We start from the raw sequence: 19,019 nt of genomic DNA on the forward strand, positions 1-19,019 counted from the left end.
GCCGCCAACTGGCACCTCTTCTTTACATCCACTTCCGGATTGCTTCACTACCCCCTCCTTTATAAGGGTACTTCCGGGTTACAACCGACCTATGGCCCGTGAGTCTTCTACTACCGCCATTTTTGAGTAGGGCTAGTGAAAGATGACTCGTGTCGCTGCCTATGTCTGTGATCACCCTGGCCGTATGTCTAATAACGAGAGTACAGGAGGCAGCGTCTTGCAAAAAAACGATTCTTTTACAAGTTCCGAAACATACCCTGTGCGGCTCATCGCCCTTATCCAAGATGGCTGAGGCAGAGTCGGTAGCTGCTCTAGCTGCCGGAAATGTGTGCGCCTCTATGATCCGACAGGCTCTTTCGCGGTGCGCCTCTGACGACTTCCGGCGGCTGCTCTCGCGGGGATTGGCTGTTGGCGGCGTTGCGGCTCAGCTCGTGTGCGGCGGTGGTGTCGGCAGCGGCTGCAGCGAAAGAGTTTGGCGCGATGGTGAGAAAAGCCTGAGCGGCTCCCCGATCCCTTTGCCTCCCGGGCGATCCCGGCCCGGTCCATCTTCTAGCCATCGCATCCAGCGCGAGCGTGCTGCTCCCCGGCCCTCCAGTTTGCGGGTCGACCCTTCCCCTTCCCGCCGCGGAAACGCTGGGCCTGGCGGTAGGCCCCGGAGCCCGGGTCCGCCCTCCGGCTGCGCGCCCGCGTGCTGGCCCGGGCTAGGCGCGCAGTGCGGAGGATGCTCTTTCTCCCGTTGGCTGCTTGGGAGATGCGGGCGCGAGGATGCTACTCTTTCCCTCCAAAAGCTCTAGCCTGTACTGTAGGAACAATGGCCAGGGATGTCAGACAAACCTGTTCCCAAAGCTGACATTCGATTTACTGCATCCAGCGTGTGGGCCAGGAGGGGTCGTCTTTGCTTTGTAGTGTGCTTCCCTTTTGTTTTGCTCTGGTCCGTCTTTTTAATCATATGTAGGTGTAACGGTTTTTCTCTTTTCTAAGATCTCTAGAAGTCTGGTTTGGGATCTATCCTGTTCTTCAATCCTATTCTTACCCTTGTTTATATTCTTTTAGGACTGGAGGCTGAAAAGATAGGCTCAGCTGAGGGTCCAGGTTCCTTAGAATCTGACCGGGGTGGTAGTGGAATGGGTGTTTTTTTTGTTGGTTTTTTTAATCCACAAAAAGGAGATGCTCTCAGGGATTATGGGGAATCATGGTTACTTTCACACTTCAACTTTCGTTTTCTGTTTGCAGCAGTTATTATTAACAAATTAGGCAGCTGTTGTTAACAAGGAACTTTCTCAGGTTGTACTTTTCTGAAGTGAGATATTTCAATGTTTGACCTCACATAGTCTCCCAAAAGGACTAGGAATTAGAAGACTGGGTTTCCAGTTCCTGATTTGTCATAACTAGCAGTGTGACCTTAGGCAAGTCATTTTATCTGAATTTCCTTCTTTCTCTGACTTTTATGTCACTAGTTGGTATTGTGTTAAAATGCTTAGATTAAAATCTGAGAAGGTGACAGCAGTTAATATCAGCAACCCGTTCTCGTGGGACAAATGTCAGTGATAATTCCTTATCAGTCCAAGTAGTATTAAAAATTAGAAATTTAAAGCAAACAATATATTGGCTCAAAAGTCTTAAGTACTTTTACTTTACTGGAGATAAGGCTTCAATTTCTTTCTTTTCTTTCCTTTTTTTTTACTAGTTTGGGGGAAGCATTTGAGGCTAATGGACAAATTCTATGTATTGTAATATTTCTGAAACAGTAGAATGACTATTCTTAGAGTTCGTGTTTGTGAGACTTTCACAAAGTTAAAGCCAGATTAAGTATTCATTAGGGTGAATCTCAGGTGCTTGGTAATCAGAATAAAGATTTTATTAAGGTAATTCTGCATAACTTTTTTTCCTAATTTAGGTTTCACAATCTTATTTTCCTCTTGTGGCAAATATAAACATATGTATATTTGCCTATATGTACTTATATTTTGAATTTATAGAGAGAGAGTCTCATCATTCCCCCAAGAAAGACGACCACAAGGAAGGCAAGGACCACATTTGTCCAGAAGAAGGAGAAAACTGTTAAGACAAATATATTTGGATTTTTAATAAAACCAAAGGATTTTGAAAATAGCTCCAATAAGAAAAAAGTGACAAAAACTGGTTTGGGAGGCATTGTGATCTTAAGCTGATAACAGAAAAGAACTGCCACTTAAAAATAACCATTTTGACTACAGTTTTGTAAATTTGGTCATTTTTTGGTTCTTAGTTTTTAATCCTTGTCTTTGGGCATAAGTATTGAAAATAGTGAACCTTACTACAGGTTCACTTTAAGATTAGATATAAAAAGCAGCATACTGTATAGCCATTTCCATATGTTTACTCTCTTAAGTAAATTAGTCCTTAAATTTGCATTAGAATAAGAACAAAATTAATATAGTAGCAACTGGTATGACCAGTGTACAGGGCAAGCCCTATTGCAGGAATGCTAGTGTAGTTTCTGTAAAATCATTTTCTTCTCAATGTATGACCTGTTGAATCTACTTTTTTGAGTAGGTGGCTTACAAAAACTTTTATATGACAGATAATATAATGCTTTCTCTGGCTTTTAATCAATATTTAACAAAGACCTTGACTGTGTTTGGGTCACTATAGGTGAGAATTACCCTTCATTTCATGTCACTAAGTTTTATTTTTATCTCAGATCCTCTTAAACTTTTAATCAGAATGAGTCAGTTCTTGATGTGGAGGGAGGAGTGTGATAAATTCCTCTGCTTTTCATAGTGTGTTCAAAGTACTGCTTTTTGGTGCTTATTTAGAACTTCTAGGCATTAGCTATTTCAGTTCCAATTTGTTGATGGTTAAAAATTGTGATCGTTTCAAAACAGTTTGGGGATCTTGTCATTGAGAGACTTTTTTTTTTTTGGTTTTGGACTCAAAAATAGTAGTACAGCAAAAGAGTAGAAAAGAATGTGAATAGTTTGATTTAGAATTGGGTTTACAGTGAGGTTGCAACTTACTTGTATTTAATTAATCAACTTTACATGCTCAGCAGAAATTGGAAGGGGGCATAGTTTCAGTAAACCACTGTCTGGAAACCTTTTTGGTTGTCACAACTTTGCCTGGGAGGGACAGGGTGGGGGAGGTGTGGGTGCTAATGGTATTTAGTGGAAATAGGCCAGGGATGCTGTGAACATCCTACAATGGAGACACAGGACAGCCTCCACGACAAGGAATCTTCTAGCCCAAAATGTAGTGGTGCTGAGGTTGAGAAGCCCTGAAATAGACACACTAGCAGAAAACATGCCCCCCTGGGGAGCGTGAGGTGAAAGACCCAGGTCTCTCTGCTGTTCTTCAGCATATTCACATTTCTTTTAGTGTGATTAGCTATTTTGTGTGATGCTAGTGTTTAAAAATGCATGGTTTTGGTATAGTATAGCTCCTTAGGATATCACCTATGACTAGATAGTAGTTTAATGGATTTTCTAGGGTAATGTTAACTGTATATATTAATTTTATATCACCAATTTATCTTATGCCTTGATGTTTGAGTCTCACCCCTGGATAAGGTGTGACTCCACTGTTGTGCTAAGGCTGGAAAAAGAACGTAGATTGATATGGTGCTTGCAATCACTTTTTTCTCCTTTCATCAGCCCATATCTGAGTTTTTATTAGGGACTCAGAAAGGCTAGAGAGTGAAAGTGACCAATGGAGATTGACAACCTGAGCAGGTTTATCATCTAGTTAGGAAGAAAGATACAAAAGTAAAAACAGTACAGAGTAGTTTATGTTGAGTACTCAGTAAGTGTAAAAGGAGTTTGAGAAAGCAGCCGTTAAGGACTGGGAGACTAAGAGAGACCTTACAGACAAGTTGTGAATCCGGCTTCTGTGACCACACTTGGGCAAGAGCATAGATATTGTAGAAAGAGCACCCTAGTTAACAGGGCTTTAATCACCAACTATCATTTGTGTCATGAATGGGGATTTTAATGTCATACTCTGAATTTCTCAGAAATGAGTCAGAAACTTACATTGAAATCACTTTTTTCCCGCTGCAGTCTCACACCATTTTGCTGGTACAGCCTACCAAGAGGCCAGAAGGCCGCACTTATGCTGACTATGAGTCTGTGAATGAATGCATGGAAGGTGAGTTTAAACGCTAATCCACGGGTAGACATCTTGGAGTTATTTTTTTTCCTGACATCCACTATTAGCATATGTCTCATTTAGGAACTGGGTTTGTTTTTTACTCTAGATTTCTTGAAATTGTTAATTTGAGCAGAGAAAGTAGATATTTAGGACCATATTTGTTGAATATTTGGAGTATTAATTATGTATACTGTCTTCCTACTGCGAATATTACTTTACTTTTTTTTATCAAGCTCATGTGTATAATGAATGGCTTTCCAAAGCCTCCCATTGTTATATGAATAACAATGGTTCTGGTTTTACTTATCATGTTATGTAAGTATTTTCAGGTGTCCTTATATATTCTGGTTAAACTCGAGCCTTGCAGCATTGTTAAGGCAGGCTCTAGGGCACCTTCAGAAACTAATGGTCTGCTCATTAAACAAACATTAAAAGCTGTTGAGGTTTAATTATAGTCCATCAGAGTATTGTTAGAAAATAAAAATTAGCTCAGAGAATAAAGGCAGATGGGACCAAATCAGTATAAATTTTTATGTATTTGATAAGCTGACACCACCGTGAAGGGGACTCTTAGCCCTTAATGTTTCTTACTAGGTAAACCATTAGATGAGAGCACATGGATTGGATTGTCACAAATTAGATTCATTCTTACATTTAATCATTACATCAAGTAAACCGGTTATGCACATCCTGCACCCTTTCTAGGATGTTGTCCATTCTTCGCTTCTTCCTATAAAGATTTTATAGTCACTCTTTTTGCTGCTGGACATGTCCCTGAATTTGTTGATTATCCAAAGCTAACTGGGCTAAACTTAAAATCTGTCCATTTAAAACCAACAATGAGTAAACCTGTGAAAAAAGCTGCTTGTACCAATTTAGAGACAGCTTCTAGGTAGCTGGCACCATGCCTTCCTGGTGGCCATCAAATTCTGCTGTTTTTTTTTTCCTTGGCTGAGGAAGTTTCGCCCTGAGCTAACATCCGGGCCAATCTTCCTCTATTTTTTAGTATGTGGGCCACCAGCACAGCAAGGCCGCTAACAGAGTGAGGTAGGTCTGCACCTGGGAACCAAACCCGGGCCACCGAAGTGGAGCATTTGGAACTTAACCACTAGGCCACCTGGGCTTGCCTTCTGCTCTAATTTTTAAAAACGAGCAAGGCTCATGTTCTTTTTTTCTTTTCAGCTCCATTTCTCTGTTGACATCATTACTTGCCATTAAGATCAACTTTGTGTACACACTTCCTTAGCAGATCATTGCCTTACCTATATTGTCATGTTTGGTCTTTGATTTGCAATGCTGTTTACTAACCTTGCAGATTTTGGTGAAGCCTAATTTCTTTTTTTTTAATAATACAGTTTATTTTTAGAGCAGTTTTAGGTTTACATAAAAATTGGAGAGAAATTACAGAGTTCCTGTATTCTCCTTCTCCCCACCACCACACAGTGTCCCTTATTAATAACACCTTGCATTGGTGTGGTATATTTGTTACAGTTGATGAACCAGCATTTATACATTGATACATTATTATTAACTACAGTCTCTAGTTTACCTTAGGGTTCGTTCTTTCTGTTGGACAGTTCTGTGGGTTTTGCCAAACGCATACTGTTATGAGTCCAACATTACAGTATCAGAGGGAATAGTTTCACTGCCCTAAAAATGCCCTGTTCCACCTATTCATCCCTGCCCCCTGACAACCATTGGTCATCTTGCTACCTCCATAATTTTGCCTTTTTCCAGAACATCAGAGTTGAAATCATTACCATTTCAAATCATTACCTTTCAAACTGACTTCTTTTACTTAACAAGATGCATTAAGGTTCTTCCGTGTCCTTTTGTGGTTTGATAGCTCTTTTCTTTTTAAATTAGAAATGATGATTTATTTTCCATTTGAAAAGTTAAAGTTAAAATGGAAGTACTGAATCAGTTCTCACACAGTGGTTGCCAGATGGTAATTTTCTTATTTTTCTTGTAGTAGTTAATATTCCTCTGGAAAGCAGAGCTTTCCCTCCCTTCCTCCCCTTTTTTTAAATTAATGGGGTTAATTTTTTAGAGTAGTTTTAGGTTTCTAGGGAAATTGGTTAGAAAGTACAGTTCCATCATATCTCTTCTTCCTTCCCTGCCCGCTCCCAGTTTCCCCTATTATTTACCTGCTGTGTTAGTGTGATACATGTGTTACAATTGTGGAACCAATACTGATACATTGTTATTAACTAAAGTCTATAGTTTACATTAGTGTTCACTTTGCTTTGAACATTCTTTGGGGTTTTGACATATGCATGATGACATGTATCTATCATTTACTGCTCTAAGAACTCTTGTGCTCCACCTACTCCTCCCTCCCTCCCACCAAGCCTCTGGCAACCACTGAGCTTTTTAATGTCTCCATAGTTTTGCCTTTTCCAGAATGTCATATTTTTGGAATTATACAGTATGTAGCTTTTTCAGATTGACTCTTTCACCTAGCAGTATACTTTTAAGATTCCTCCATGTCTTTTCATTGCCTGCTAGCTCATTTCTTTTTATTGCTGAATAATATTCCATTGTATAGATGTACCGCAGTTTGTTTATCCATTCACCTGTTGGAGGATATCTCGGTTACTTTCAAGTTTTGGCAGTTATGAATACGGCTGCTCTCAACTTTCATGTGCAGGTTTGTGTGGACCTAAGTTTCCAACTCCTTTGGGTAAATACTGAGGTGTGTGATTGTTGGAACAAATGCTAAGACTATGTTTAGCTTTGTAAGACACTGACAAACTGTCTTTAGACATGACTATCAGTTTGCACTCCCACTAGTGAAGAGTGACTTCCTGCTGCTCCACATGCTCGGCAGTACATGGTGCTGTCGGTGTTGTGGATTTTTGCCATTCTAATAGGCGTGTAGTGATTCCTCATTGTTTTAATTTGCAGTTTCCTAATGACATGATGTTGAGCATCTTTTCATAATGCTTGTTTGCCGTCTGTGTATCTTCTTTGGTGAGGTGTCTTTTCAGATCTTTTGCCCGCCTTTTAATTATTTTCTTAATTGTTGAGTTTTAGGAGTCCTTTGTATATCTTGGATAAGAGTCTTTTATCAGATATATGTTTTGCAAAGATATTCTCCCAGTCTGTGTCTGGTGTTGTCACTGTCTTGATAGTGTTCTTTCAAACACAAAAGGTTTAAATTTTGATGAAGTCCAGTTGATGTATTTTTTCTTCTGTTGCCTATGGTTTCGGTGTCATATTTAAGAAGCTTTTGCCTTACCCAAAGTCCTGAAGATTTGTGCCTATATTTTATTCCAAGGGCTTTATAGTTTTGGCTCTCATATTTAAGTCTCTAGGCCATTTTGAGTGAATGTTATATATGGTGTCAGATATGTGTCCAGCTTCAGTTTTTTGCATGTGAATGTACAGTTCTCCCAGCACCGTTTGTGGAAAAGACTTTTCTTTCTCTATTAACTTGTCTCGTATCCTTGTAGGAAAGTGATTGACCATAAATGTGAGCTTTATTTGTGTACTCGTTTCTGTTCCATTGATTCATATGCCTATCCTTCTACAAAAGCAATACCACATTGTCTTGATTACTGTAGTTTTTTGTTCTACTTTTTCTCCCCAAATCCCCCAGTGCATAGTTGTATATTTTAGTTGTGGGTCCTTCTAGTTGTGTCATGTGGGATGCCGCCTCAGCATGGCCTGACGAGTGATGCCATGTCCGCACCCAGGATCTGAACCAGTGCAACCCTGGGCCACCAAAGCGGAGCACAAGAACTTAACCACTCGGCCGCGGGACCAGCCCCCTGATGACTGTAGTTTTGTAGTAAGTTTTGGAATCCGAAGTGTGAGTCTTTCAGCTTTGTTCTTTTTCAAGATTGTTTTGGCTCTCCTGGGTTTCTTGTATTTCCGTGTCAAATTTAGGATCAGCTTGTCAGTATCTGCAAAAGTAGCTCAGATTTTGATAGAGATTGTGTTGAATCTATAGATCATTCTGAGGAATAGTACCATCTTAATATTAAGTCTCCCAATCCATGAACAAGAGATATTGTTCCATTTATTTAAATCTTTGCTTTCAGTGATGTTTGTAGTTTTCAGTGTACATTTTATGCTGCTTTTATTAAACTTATTTCTAAGAATTTTATTCTTTTTTTGATGTTATTGTACTCGAAGCTGTTTGCTTAATTTCATTTGCAGATTGTTTATTGTTGGGGTATAGAAATACAGTTGAATATTGTATGTTGATCTTATATCCTGCATCTTGTTGCACTCCTTTGTTAGTTCTAATAGTTCGTGTGTGGGGGGTTTCCTTAGGATGTTCTGTATACAAATCCTGTCATCTGTGAATAGAGATAGTTGCACCTCTTCCTTTCCAATCTGAATGCCTACGATTTCTTTTTGTTGCCAAATCACCCTGGCTAGAACCTCCAGTACAGTGTTGACTGCAAGTGGCGGGAGCAGATGTGCCAGTGTTCTTCCTGGTCTGAGTGGGAAGGCGTCAAGTCTTTCACCATTAAGCATGATGGTAGCTGCGGGTCAAGGCCTTTTTAAGATAAACAATGAGGGGCCAGCCTGGTGGCATAGTCATTAAGTTCACATGTTCCGCTTCGGCAGCCTGGGGTTCACCAGTTCTGATCCCGGGTGCAGACCTACACACCACTTGTCAAGCCATGCTGTGGCAGGCATCCCACATATAAAGTAGAGCAAGATGGGCATGTAGGTTGGCTCAGGGCCAGTCTTCCTCAGCAAAAAAAGAGGAGGATGGGCAGCAGATGTTACCTCAGGGCTAATCTTCTCAAAAAACAAAAAAGATAAACAATGAATTTATTTTCCTAGTTTTTATTTCCTTTTCATTTCTACCTTTCTATTTAGTAACTCGTGAGCAATATTCTCTGATCACAGTGTAGTGTACTAGTCCCAATCAAAAACCCTAAGATAGCTTTTCATAACTCTGTGGTTGAATATTACTTTTTACTAGGAAATTTATGAAGTCAATTTAGAGGTACCTGAAGAACCTGTGCATACAGGATGGGACATGTTTTTCCCAGATAACTAACTTTTATTCACTTGTCCATTCATCATAGTAGCTTAAAAGTATTTGATAGTGGGAATGGACTGAAAAGGTTACATTTCTGTTGTGGGAACAAGAGAGGAGTGTGTCACTGAATACAAATTAAATAATGTGCTCTTTAGATGATGAAAGGGTGGGCTTGCTATGAGTGGTTTTGCTCATTTTATTATCTTTTTTATTACTTATATTTGAGTACTTATGCTTATTACATGTACTAATGCTTTATACGTGTTATTTCACATAATCTTCACAACAGCTCCATGAAGAGATACTGTTGTTATCTCTGACATATAGGGTTCAGGGGATGGAGTCATTAGTAAAGGACAGAGCTGGAGTTCAAGTCTCTGAATTCAGAGTTCAGGATCTTAAGTTCTCTGTTATGATAATCTCTTCCTCGTTGCCATTTTTATTTTTATTTTTTCTTTGCATTCTATCGAAATTTGAAAGCAGAATAGAAAAGCATGCATTTGTCATCCATCATTCCCAAGTGTGGTGTTTTTCTTTATTTACTCTGAGGCTTTAGGAATACTTATTTATTGAAAAACTGATAAGACCCACAACGTCAGTACTTATTTGAACCAGCATATGACAAGTCTTTAAAGTCTTTTTAGATCCAATGGCTTGAAGTAATCATTTTATTGTTGGGGCACAAAATACTTACCAACATTCTGGTGAGTTTATAAAATTTTAAAAAATTTACTAATGGCCACAATTAAAACAAGCTATCAATTTACTGTGCCTTTTCCCAGCCCAACCTTATAAAAATAAATATTATGATATCAACATATAGCACTACTCATGTCTAAAGTTTATGCAATTGTAAGATTTTGGGTTTTTCTCCCCTCTTTTAGGCGTTTGTAAAATGTATGAAGAACATCTGAAGAGAATGAACCCCAACAGCCCCTCTATCACATACGATATCAGTCAGTTGTTTGATTTTATCGATGATCTGGCAGACCTCAGCTGCCTTGTGTAAGTATTAGCCACCATATCTCTTGAGTTGTATTTTTCTATTGTTTATCCATCTGTCTGAGGCAATTAATGGTATTGGGAGTTCACTGTGTGCCTCACACTGATCTTTGCATTTTGATTACTATGTTGTAGTTAATATTTCATGTACATATGGCTCGTAAATTAAGTTGACAACATAAAGCTAAAGGCACAGGACAATCAAGAACTTTGCTAAATGATGCAGTTAGTAAGCAGATGGGATGTGTACTAAGATACTAGGAGGATCGTCACTAAGAGTTCAAAGTCGTGATTCCTTGTTCCTTAAATCGAATAATCTTTTCCTTAGTTTTTTCCCCTTATAGTCTTTGTCCTAAAGCAACTGACTGTGGAGTAAAACTAAGATTATTCTGGGGCTGGCCCAGTGGTATAGCAGTTAAGTTCCAGTGCTCTGCAGCACAGGTTTGCCGGTTCGGATCCCAGGCACAGACCTACACACCGCTTATCAAGCCATGCTGTGGTAGGCGTCCCACATGTAAAGTAGAGGAAGATGGGCACAGATGTTAGCTCAGGGCCAGTCTTCCTCAAAAAAAAAAAATGGTTATTCTGTTTTCATGACATTATTTTAAAATGTAAATATATGTAGGACTGAAATGGAATTTAATTTTAATTCCACCTAGTGTTAACCATGTATATTTTGGTATGCTAGAGTGAGACTTTTTTAGACCCTTCTGTTTTCTATTCTCCAAGATTTGTCAAATTAAAGTGTTTTTCCGAGGCCAGCCTGGTGGCACAGCAGTTAAGTATGCACGTTCCGCTGCGGCAGCCCAGGGTTCACCAGTTCGGATCCTGGGTGTGAATGTGGCACTGCTTGGCAAGCCATGCTGCGGCAGGCATCCCACATATAAAGCAGAGGAAGATGGGCGTGAATGTTAGCTCAGGGCCAGTCTTCCTCAGCAAAAAGAGGAGGATTGGCAGCAGATGTTAGCTCAGGGCTAATCTTCCTTAAAAAAAAAATTTTTTTTCTAACATATTATGTTTGTTATAATAATTTGTATTGATAATCTACTTATCATCGCTATTCCAAGGAGCAAATAAGTCTTTAATACTTCCCAATATTTTGGAGCAAGAGAATAAGTAATGTATAGCTGATTTTACAGAGGAAAATGGAAGCACCTTATAATGAGATGATCTTCAGTCATCAGCTACTTGAGTATTTGTTACATGCCAGACACTGTGCTAGAAGTAAGTATGCTTTTCAGTGGTGAAAAACAGTCCTACTCACACCCCTTCCTGGGTGACCACTGGAGCCAGGCCTGCACTTGGCATCTCGCAAAGGTTCCTGGTGAAGACAAGCATGGTTTGGAATTTTTTAAGTTCTATTTTCTTCACCTCTTCATTGTGTTTCCATTATAGCCGTTTCACTTCGCTCACTCAAAACATTCAGGTGGTCCAGTTCTGGTCTTTAATGAAATGTATTAATAGGAAAGTTTTTATTATAATTTTTTTAATGTAAAAAGCTCAAAACTATAAGAGGCCAACAGAGCTGCAGGTATTATGCTATGTTGGTTTGTAATGACTATAGTTGATCTGCTTATAGTCTGACACACATGCAGAAAGACTCACGCATAGATATTCATTTAGCAAATATTTATCGAGTGCTGGCTATGTACCATGTGTGTTCTAGACACTGGGAATTGAGCAGTGAGTAAAACAGGTTGAAAGTAAGCCTGTGAAACTGCAGAGGAGTGGGTGCATGAGGGGCAGAGTAGGAGGAGATGAAACTGGAGGCACAGGGAGCGTTGATTCCCTAGAAGCCAATTCAAAAGTAGTTGATGTTATTGATAAGTCAGATAAATGTGGATTCAGAATTGACCCCTGGGTTAGCACTGTGGAAGTCTTTGGTGACTTCCAAAGCAGTTTTGGTAGAGTGACAGGGGTAGTAAAATCTTCATAGATTTCAGTGAATCTAACGTAATGAGAAGAGGAATTGTAGACAGACAACTTTTTTGAATAATTTAGCTGGAAAAGAGAACAGAGAAGTGGGGTTATAGCTGGAGGAGGAAAGAGCTTTTTTCTTTGTCTTTTTTTTTAATTTTATTTTTTAAGGTGAAAGAAATAATGGTAAATTTGCAGGCTCATGAGATCATCTAGCAGAGAGGGAGAAATTGATGGCTTTACATAGGATCTTTGACAGTTCACTAATAGTAAAGGAAGGAAAGCAGGAAGATGTGGTGGAAGCTTGGAGAAACTACTTTCTGATTGTTTCAGTTATCTCAGAAAAATGGGAGGAAGGACACCATTTGAAATTAAAGGTGAGGGAGGAGGTATCGGAAGTTTGTGAAGAGAGATGAATAATCTAGGAGGGTGAAGGGATTAGGGAAATGGGTGATTTATGAGGTACCTGGTAATGAATTTATAATGAAATTAGTCGTCGTGATGATGGTTTTTTGCCCCTACTCTTACCTGGGTGGTTACAGTTGAGTCTACAGGTAGAGAATTAACAAAGATTTTGCTAAAAATTGAGGGTGTATCCAGGGTAGTGTTGTGCAGGGCACTGAATCGCCTGAAATGTAAGTGGGGGGTAGTGGTGGGGTGGAGACAGAGGTAGGATCAATTAATTAATAAGTCCTACTGGGGTCAAAGGATTGTTGAAGTTGTGGTATTAGGAATTAGTGATCAAAGAATGAGATGCTTGAGATTGGGAGATTGAAGTGCTGGTGATGCTAAGGGATAGGGATCTGGCCAAGGAAGCGCAGGAGACGAGCTCATTGGAGGAGAGGGGTCCAGGAACTGAGCGGCCCAGCTGTTGGCAGAATCATCTACTCAATTTGAAATCACCAATAATGTGTATATTTACTTTCTAGAATCTAATCTGAGAACAGGGAGCTCTGTTTTTATTCACTGCTGGATCCCAAGTGCCTAGAATAGCTTTTGGCACGTAATTGATACTGAGTAAATGTTGGTTGTACAGATGCATGTCACTCATAGGATGTGATTCCAGGCATAGCTTTTTAAAATTATTGGTAATCTTTTCCTTTGTTTATATTACAGAGCTATATTCTGAATTGATATGATCTATTTTTTTAAATATATTTTTGTAGTAAGTGTATTTGTTTTAAGAAGTTTTCACACTTAAACACTAGATGTTTCAGTTGGAACTTAAGATTTTTACAGAGCTCATATACATACCATCACTTCATTCTTTAAATGAATGATTGATTTTATTTTAAAAATTAATGACTGCCTTTCTGATTTCATAAAAATCACTTACTGAGACATCAGGTATCTAATCCTGATGCTTTGGGATGTGGCACTCATTCTCAACAGCTGGGGCGTTAGTTTCTTAAAGCCGAGGCTCATGTTTTACTAACGACACAGGCTGGTTAAGAGCTAACTGGAGGTGCAGAATTAGACGTAGCTGAGTTTGAATCCTGGCTCTGTCATTTGCTAACTCCTTTGGGCAAATTAGCTAAATATGGCTAAACCTCAGTTTGCTCATTTGTAAAATTTAGATAAACCTGCCTCGCAGGACCCCTTGTGAGGAGCCTGTGCTTGATGAGCACAGCAGTATCGGGGGGATAGCAGGGACTCCACGTTCAACTAGATTGACAGAGTCAGGGCAGGGTTTATTTTTATTTACAATGTGTGGTTGGTTCTTTAAATTTTGCCATATCATATCAAGTAGAATGATATGAATTTTAAATTCGACGAGTGAGTTCAGTTGTACTGTTAACTAATAAAGGGATGTTTTGTTGACTTTTTGACAGTGAAAATTATGCAAAGTAGAATAGTGATTTTTTTTTTAAGGACATACTACAAGTATGTCATTAATGACAGAACATAACATTTCTAACTTTGTGCCATTAACTATAACCAGAAACTACATCTAGTGTGCTAAAATGATTTCTAATATTTGCATTATTAAAGCAAAATAGAGGAAAGACTTCAGTTTTTTCCTAGGTAATTCTTTTCAGCTACAGTAGGTCAGGTAGAATAGAAGAGAGAGTAATGGTAATGTCTAGTTTTTAATTGTCTGGAAAACTGTAAACTGTAGCTATTTATGTTTCTATCTCTAATGCTGAAACTTTTTTGGTCTCTGAAAACTTTCAGAATCAAATGTAGGATTTAGAACCATTTTGTCCATATGACTTTGTTATGTCCCTTTTGTTATTTGAATATTCAGGAGAAATAAGGTATTGTTTCCAAAGAGGTCACCTATTGCCATGGCATTTCCTGTAACAGCACATCCTGCTCCTCTCTTTAATCAAGAATCGTGACTTGGGGGGCTGGCCCTGTGGCTGAGTGGTTGGGTTCGTGTGCTCCGCTGCAGGCGGCCCAGTGTTTTGTTGGTTCGGGTCCTGGGTGCGGACATGGCGCCGCTCATCAGGCCACGCTGAGGCGGCGTCCCGCGTGCCACAACTAGAAGGACCCACAACTAAAAATATACAACTATGTACCAGGGGACTTTGGGGAGAAAAAAGAAAAGAATAAAATCTTTAAAAAAAAAAAGAATCGTGACTTGGGCTGTTACTCCTCAGACCAAGACTTGACTCCATTTTTGGTTTGTGAATTGTTGTGTACTCATTGCTTCTGTTAAATTTACACGACAGTGATACAGGACATTAAAAAAAATTTTTTTAAACCAATATAGGAGAAAATAGAATAAGTAAGATTATACTTTGTGACATAATTAAGCCCAGGGCAAACCAACCATGCTTTAATAGTAAGATTCAGGCACAGAGGATTTGTATTTCATATATTTGAAGTCAGAATACAGATTTCTTCACTATTCTCTGATCTGTAAGGTTTTTTTTTTTAATAAGCTTTTTATGAGATTAAGATAACAGTCTTTTGAATATGCAAGCTTTCTTTGTTTACTTAGAGACGAAAGGGACATTTTCCTCCTTGGTTATTGTTATGAGGGGGTACTTTTTTTTTTCTTTCTGCTTTTTCTCCCCAAATCCCCCTGGTACATAGTTGTATATTTTAGTTGTGGGTCCTTCTAGTTGTGGCAAGTGGGACGCCGCCTCAGCGTGACCTCATGAGCCGTGCCATGTCCGCGCCCAGGATCCAAACCAGTGAAACCCTGGGTCACCAAAGCGGTGTGCGCTGAACTTAACCGCTCGGCCACGGGGCCGGCCCTAGGAGGTACCCCTAATCAGGAAGACAACTTGGTACCAGTGAAGACACTGGCTGATTTCACTGCTCATACCCAAGCTTCTGTTCTTGTACCAACCTATAGTGACCATAACACTAGGCTAACAGATTAATCTGTGCCAACAGCTAGGGGTTTTATTAACATACTTAACATTTAATTGTCTCGTTTTCAATTGCCAGTTAACAGCCATCAACACACAGCTTTCCATAAAGAAGGCATTGTTATTATTCCTCGTGTTGGAAAACAGCATACAAGTTGATGGATTCCTGCATGTTCACAAACCCAAGTGATCTTATTGGGGGGAATGGTCTAAATAAGGCTGTCCCATCCAGATATTATAGTTCTAAAAAACTCTCTTGTTTTTTTAGTTCTTTTCCAATGTTAATATAAATATTGTCTATTCTGTTATACCCTGAAGTAGACTAAATTAGCACTTATTTAATAGGAAGTATGAACAAAGGATAGTCAAAGAAAATTGTTTTATTTTTTAGAGTATTTCTCATTGTAACAGAAGTACATTAGTGGGGCTGGCCTGGTGACGTAGTGGTTAAGTTCACACATTCCACTTCGGTGGCCTGGGGTTCACAGATTCAGATCCCAGGCCTGGACCTGGCACCACTCATCAGGCCACGCTGTAGTGGCATCCCACACAAAATAGACGAAGATTGGCACAGATGTTAGCTCAGGGCCAGTCTTATTAAGACACACAAACTCTCTACTTTTTTTTTTTTCTTTTGAGGAAGACTGGCCCTGAGCTAACATTCATGCCCATCTTCCTCCACTTTATATGTGGGATGCCTGCCACAGCATGGCTGCCAAGCAGTGTCATGTCCGCACCCGGGATCCGAACTGGCAAACCCCGGGCCGCCAAAGCGGAATGTGCGCAGTTAACCGCTGCGCCACCAGGCCAGCCCCAACAAACTCTCTACTTTTGTAAAACGCTTAACAAAAAAAAAAGAATTTGGCTTTTCACTAATGTTCTTTTTATTTTTTTGGTGAGGAACACTGGCGTTGAGCTAACATCCATGCCCGTCTTCCTCTGCTTTATACGTGGGATGCCTGCCACAGTATGGCCTGACAGGCGGTGCATAAATCCACACCTGGAATCCGAAGCGGCGAACCCTGGGCTGCCAAAGCAGAGCGTGTGAACTTAACTGCTGTGCCACTGGGCGGGCCCCGAGAGAGAGAGTGTGTGTGTTTTTAATAAACCAGGTTCTGACGTTACCATTCCGGGGAAGAATATGATAATGGTCTAAAGCATTCCTACTCTGGAGTTGATTTCTCTTGGCAAAAATTGGAGTGTAGGTTTCTAGCTTAGTATTTAACAGTGAGGACTCTGGTCAGGGGTGTTTACTCCTCTGCCACTTGCCCAAAGTCAGTTAGCTAATAAGTTGCTGTCCTTTGAGCCTTGGTTTCTTCCTTTATAAAAAAGAGATTATAATTGTTACCTACTGACAGGGTGGTAAAAAGGATTGAGTTGATTGATTGAGATAAAGCACTTAAAGCAATACCTAGCAGTTGGTAACTTCTTACTAGGTATTTATTATTATCATTTGTATTTATATGTATTTTTTTTTGCTGAAAGGTTAAAAAATGAAACAATAATTGATAAATTGCATATTTTGTTTTTCTAGGGTATCCCTAAGGTAATTTTTTTCTTTAGGCAAACTGCATTTTTGCCTCTCTTGGATGCTGAGCAGTGTTTTCACCACATGGTGCACATGGCTTTGAAACACTGTGATGTGCTTTGTATTTGTGCAATCTCTGATTACGTATTGTCTGGGTTTTTTTATACTATAGCTTTACTTTTTTTACTCAAAAATTGAGTTTAGTGTTTAACCAGCTAGATTTCACTTGTAGGTCAGCTGGAATGTTTCTTTTTTCTTTTTTCTTTTTTTTTTGGTGAGGAAGATTGTCTCTGAGGTAACATCTTTGCCAGTGTTTCTCTATTTTGTATGTGGGACCCGCCACAGCATGGTTTGATGAGCGGTGTGTAGATCCACACCCAGGATCCAAACCCACACACTCTGGGCTGCCAGAAGCGGAGTACGCAAACTTAACCACTATACTACTGGCCCAGCCCCTGTAATGTTTCTATTTTTTGAGTCCTCTAAAGATACCTTGTGTGGTTGGCTGTTAAATGATACCTTGGACTCTAAAAACCCTCGAATTTCATTGCTAATGCTGGTCCTTGTACTCCTGACCCTTCTCTTCTGACAAGGGCCATTTTGGAGCCCATTATGTCTTCTAATAATTCTCCATCAGCCTCTAGCATTATTTATTTTAAAAAGCAATTTCTAAAATATAGGTTTAAAGATTTCCTCCTGTGGGCTGGCCCCGTGGCCAAGTGGTTAAGCTCACGTGCTCTGCTGTGGTGGCCCAGGGTTTCACCAGTTCGGATCCTGGGCACGGACATGGCACTGCTCATCAAGCCATGCTGAGGTAGCATCCCACATGCCACAACTAGAAGGACCCGCAACTAAAAATACACAACTATGTACCAGGGGGCTTTGGGGAGAAAAAGGAAAAATAAAATCTTTAAAAAAAAGATTTCTTCCTATTAATACTTTTCAGGAAAGTAATCTTTATGACAGTAACATATTTTTAAAGATTAATTAAATTAATTCAAAATAAATTTAGCAAATTTGAAGTTTGTACTAGTGTTTGGTTTTTTCTTTAATCACTAAAGAAACCATAAAAATAGTAACTGTGTAGGAGAAAACAGTTTCTGGTCATACTGTGTCGAGAAGTACACGTGTAACACATTGAGCATTTAACTTAAGGTCTCTAGGCCTTGGTTTCTTTTTCTGCTATAAGATTTTACTACGTGATCTAAAATTCAACAATTATGTAATCAGAACTTTTAGGTTTTCGTTAAGTTCATGTACGAACATGTGCATATCTGTGCCATCATTGGGCAGTTGTAATTTGGGGTTTTAAAAATATGACAGTAACTGACCATTATAACTTTGCTTATTACTTTCTGTTCCTCAGTTACCGAGCTGATACCCAGACATACCAGCCTTATAACAAAGACTGGATTAAAGAGAAGATCTACGTGCTCCTTCGTCGGCAGGCCCAACAGGCCGGGAAATAGTTGAGTTGGAAGCATCAGGGGGATGGGGGTGGGCTTGGAACACAGATGTGTACAGCGCGCAGTAGTGGAAGTTTGTATTATAGTAATCCTGTTTCCATTTTGGTACACTCTAGCCAGGATTGAATGTATTAGATGAAATGTGAGGATCTTGTTCAATCTGAAACCCCCATTCCCCCCCTTTTTTTTACTTAAACATTTTTATGATGATTTAGATGGAAGTTGTTCTTTGTCAGTTAATGTTGGTTCCAGTCCTTCAAACTGTTCCTATCTGCTTTCTAACATTCACTGTACTAACCCTTCTTCAAGTTGGGGTGGGGGGTGGTGACACAATTTAGTTATGTCCTCAAGGTAAAGTCTTAGTGAAAAACAAAATAAATTTTCTTTAGTTATATTTTCCCCCTGAGTGATTTTTTTTTTTTTTTTTGGTCTCTGAACGTTGAATTTTCTTGCAAAGCCTTATCATTTTCAAAACCAGTAGGCTGCTACACAAAGAAGTTGAAGAAAGCTTATCTATCTGCTGAATACATTTTGCTATGGTTTCTGTGAAGCTAACAAGATTTTACCTCATTTTTCCAGTAAGTGACTCTCAATTGCAGCTCCAAAGTTTGTACCTACTGTTGGCGCAGACATTATGACAGACTTTCTGG

At 39.5% G+C, this 19,019-nt stretch overlaps 1 protein-coding gene across 1 annotated transcript; it reads left to right on the forward strand.

The window, feature by feature from the left end:
* The first annotated feature begins 392 nt into the window (after positions 1–392).
* LOC124233723 (enhancer of rudimentary homolog) lies at positions 393–18,768 on the forward strand. Its single transcript, XM_046650854.1, has 4 exons — positions 393–483; positions 4,038–4,125; positions 10,018–10,138; positions 18,270–18,768. The coding sequence occupies exons 1-4, from the start codon at positions 481–483 to the stop codon at positions 18,370–18,372; spliced, it is 315 nt and encodes a 104-aa protein (XP_046506810.1). The 5' UTR covers positions 393–480; the 3' UTR covers positions 18,373–18,768.
* Positions 18,769–19,019: the final 251 nt, after the last annotated feature.

This window comes from Equus quagga, unplaced genomic scaffold (genome assembly GCF_021613505.1).
Source record: "Equus quagga isolate Etosha38 unplaced genomic scaffold, UCLA_HA_Equagga_1.0 220_RagTag, whole genome shotgun sequence".
Classification (NCBI taxonomy): domain Eukaryota; kingdom Metazoa; phylum Chordata; class Mammalia; order Perissodactyla; family Equidae; genus Equus; species Equus quagga.

What these genes read in the sequence shown, in the direction of transcription:
- LOC124233723 (XM_046650854.1), top strand. An exon ending in TGTGAATGAATGCATGGAAG is followed by an intron (nt 4,126 to 10,017) that starts GTGAGTTTAAAC and finishes CCCCTCTTTTAG; the next exon opens with GCGTTTGTAAAATGTATGAA. An exon ending in GCAGACCTCAGCTGCCTTGT is followed by an intron (nt 10,139 to 18,269) that starts GTAAGTATTAGC and finishes TCTGTTCCTCAG; the next exon opens with TTACCGAGCTGATACCCAGA.